This window comes from Austrofundulus limnaeus, unplaced genomic scaffold (genome assembly GCF_001266775.1).
Source record: "Austrofundulus limnaeus strain Quisiro unplaced genomic scaffold, Austrofundulus_limnaeus-1.0 Scaffold6, whole genome shotgun sequence".
Classification (NCBI taxonomy): domain Eukaryota; kingdom Metazoa; phylum Chordata; class Actinopteri; order Cyprinodontiformes; family Rivulidae; genus Austrofundulus; species Austrofundulus limnaeus.
In genome coordinates this window covers 4,404,623-4,406,952 of record NW_013952408.1, presented here as the reverse complement: position 1 = coordinate 4,406,952, position 2,330 = coordinate 4,404,623, and the positions used below count along the sequence as shown (strand labels likewise).

General features: G+C 39.7%; 1 protein-coding gene across 1 annotated transcript in view; it reads right to left on the bottom strand.

The window, feature by feature from the left end:
- Positions 1-511: 511 nt before the first annotated feature.
- LOC106534725 (zinc finger protein 160) overlaps positions 512-2,330 on the bottom strand; it is a 4,754-nt gene continuing 2,935 nt past the window's right edge. The window contains exon 3 of the mRNA XM_014031461.1: positions 512-1,568. Within this exon, the coding sequence (XP_013886915.1) occupies positions 513-1,568 (1,056 nt within the window). The 3' untranslated portion in view covers position 512. The remainder of the gene's footprint in view (positions 1,569-2,330) is intronic.

Here is a 2,330-nt window from a genome sequence, read left to right as displayed (position 1 = left end):
ATATATATATATAGATTAAACCAGGGGATTTTATAAATAATAAATAAAACAACATAAAATAACTACAGTACATCTGCTTCACAACAGAAAATAGCTTAACATTTATGTTTTTTTGTGCAAACCTTAACTTAAGTGTACCACATCACAAGAATGTACATTTTTTCCCTACATGATTGCCATTTTAAATCATTTGCAGCTTTGCTAAAGTAATATTTGAGAATTAATAAAAAAAAAAAACTTCAGTAACCACTGCTATGGTATATATTTTTCATTGAAAAAGAAGGTACTCAACATCCTGTTCTCTACTGTAAATATATATTCCTTCGAAGACAAAGTGTTTCTGTCATYTCAAAATAAGAGCCTTTTAGGGGGCTTCTTTGGTCTCTAACCACGRCTACTTTTTATTACTTCTCCCTTATGTTAAATCAAATAATTCCTCAGGTATGGTCAGAGCCTTCTTTCTTTCATTGCAGTTAGATCGCCCATAAACGAACAAACATCCAGCAACTCCTTCAAGGAARGTCAGTTTCATTTATTTTAGCAGCATTAGTGTCTGAGCTCTGTTCTTGTGTTCCTTCCGCTTGTAAAAAGTTATCTGCTGTATTTTTCTTTGGCCTTCCTTTCGGTCTAACTGTGTTCTTTGTTGTAGTTTTGGGAGACAACGCTTCTTTCAGCTGCACATCATCGTCTGTATCCTGTTCTGACTCGACAAGCCAAGAGTCTGGACTTTTATCCCAAAAATCTTGGTAATCCCCGCTGTCGTGTTTCCTTTTGTTGGTCTTCTTCTGTTGGTATTCAGAGCCGGGTGTGTGGTGGCGCTGGATGTGACTCTTCAAGCTCACGTTGTGGTTGAAGCCTTGGTCGCAGAGCTGGCACCGAAAAGGCTTCTCTCCYGTGTGCAGGCGCATGTGGGACTTYAGATTCCCGGCCTGGTTAAAGCCTCGTTCACACACCACACACTTGTAAGGCTTTTCACCTGTGTGTACAACTAAATGCCTCCGAAGCCTGGAATGGAGGCGGAATTCCATCCCACAAATGTGACATTTTAACTGCGTTAACCCTCTGTGATCCTCCAGGTGTGCTCTATACTCCGGATATCTKGCGAATGCCTCCGAACAGTCGGGACATTTATACGGCTTCTCTTGAGTCAGGTGGATCTGTTGATGAGTCATTTTGGCTGCTTTGGTTTTGAACTTCACGTGGCAGTATTTGCAGGGRTACTCATAGTTTGCGTCGTGTATTCTTGAGTGAGCCTTCAAAGCGATCTCATTTATTAACCTCTTTCCACAAATAATACATGAAAAGGGTTTGACTTTATGCTCACAGACGTGAGGCTTTCGCTTGTCAAAAAAGGTCCCGCAGTCTGTGCAGAGCTGTCTGTGTTTGGGAAGGATTTTCTTCTCTTCCTCGGAGATCTCCCCATCAGACTCAGCTGGAAGCTCATCGTGAGACAAAAGCTCCTCGTCTGGGTCCCAGTTCTCRTCTGAATCCATATCTTGGGGGTCGCTGGACGCCTCTGAGGCCTCGCTTTCTGGGACACCACTTGGCTCATCATCTGCAGACTCTGTCTGTGAAAAGAAAGTAAAGTTAGATTTTAGAAGTTCTTCTGTTTAGCTGTTCATTTACTCAGGAAGTTACAAATGAGACTCAAAGTAACCTTTTCCATCGAGTCAAGGGTCTTTTGGATAATCTATGAAAATGTATAATAGGTTGACTTCAGGCCCAGGCCTTCCTTGTAAAAGAGATATGAGATCTCAATGGGACTTGCCTGGTTAAATAACGGTAAATAATAATAATAATAATAATAATTAAATCTGTGTTTATATAGTCTGTATCTTGTCATTTTGGTTAACACTTGCAAGAAAATTGTAATCATAAACCCATTCAGGACAGATAGCCAAACTATTTAATCATTATTTTATTTTACTGGATGTGTCCTTGTGCTATAAAGCAGCAATTCCTAATCGGTGAGACCTGCCAAAGAGCAAACCCTGGTTTAAAAAAAAGGTAAACCAGCTTTGCAATATCCCAAATTGAAGCTAAATTTCCCCACTAAGCCCTTTATCCTGCATCATACCACAGATGCAATTCCTGTATTTTACTGCTATTATACCTYAAGCAACACTGCTGCCATGTGTAGAATTGAGCAAGGTCATAACTTCATAATCTAAGTGGGGATGCCAACATTTCTCACACACTATACTAGCCCTCCAGAATGTAAGAAACATTCCTTTAAAATGTGTTAATGTAGCTCAAGGACGAAAACAAATAATCAAGCTTGACAATTTTACAGTATGTGAAAAAGAAAAAAAAATCGTGTAGGTCTTCTG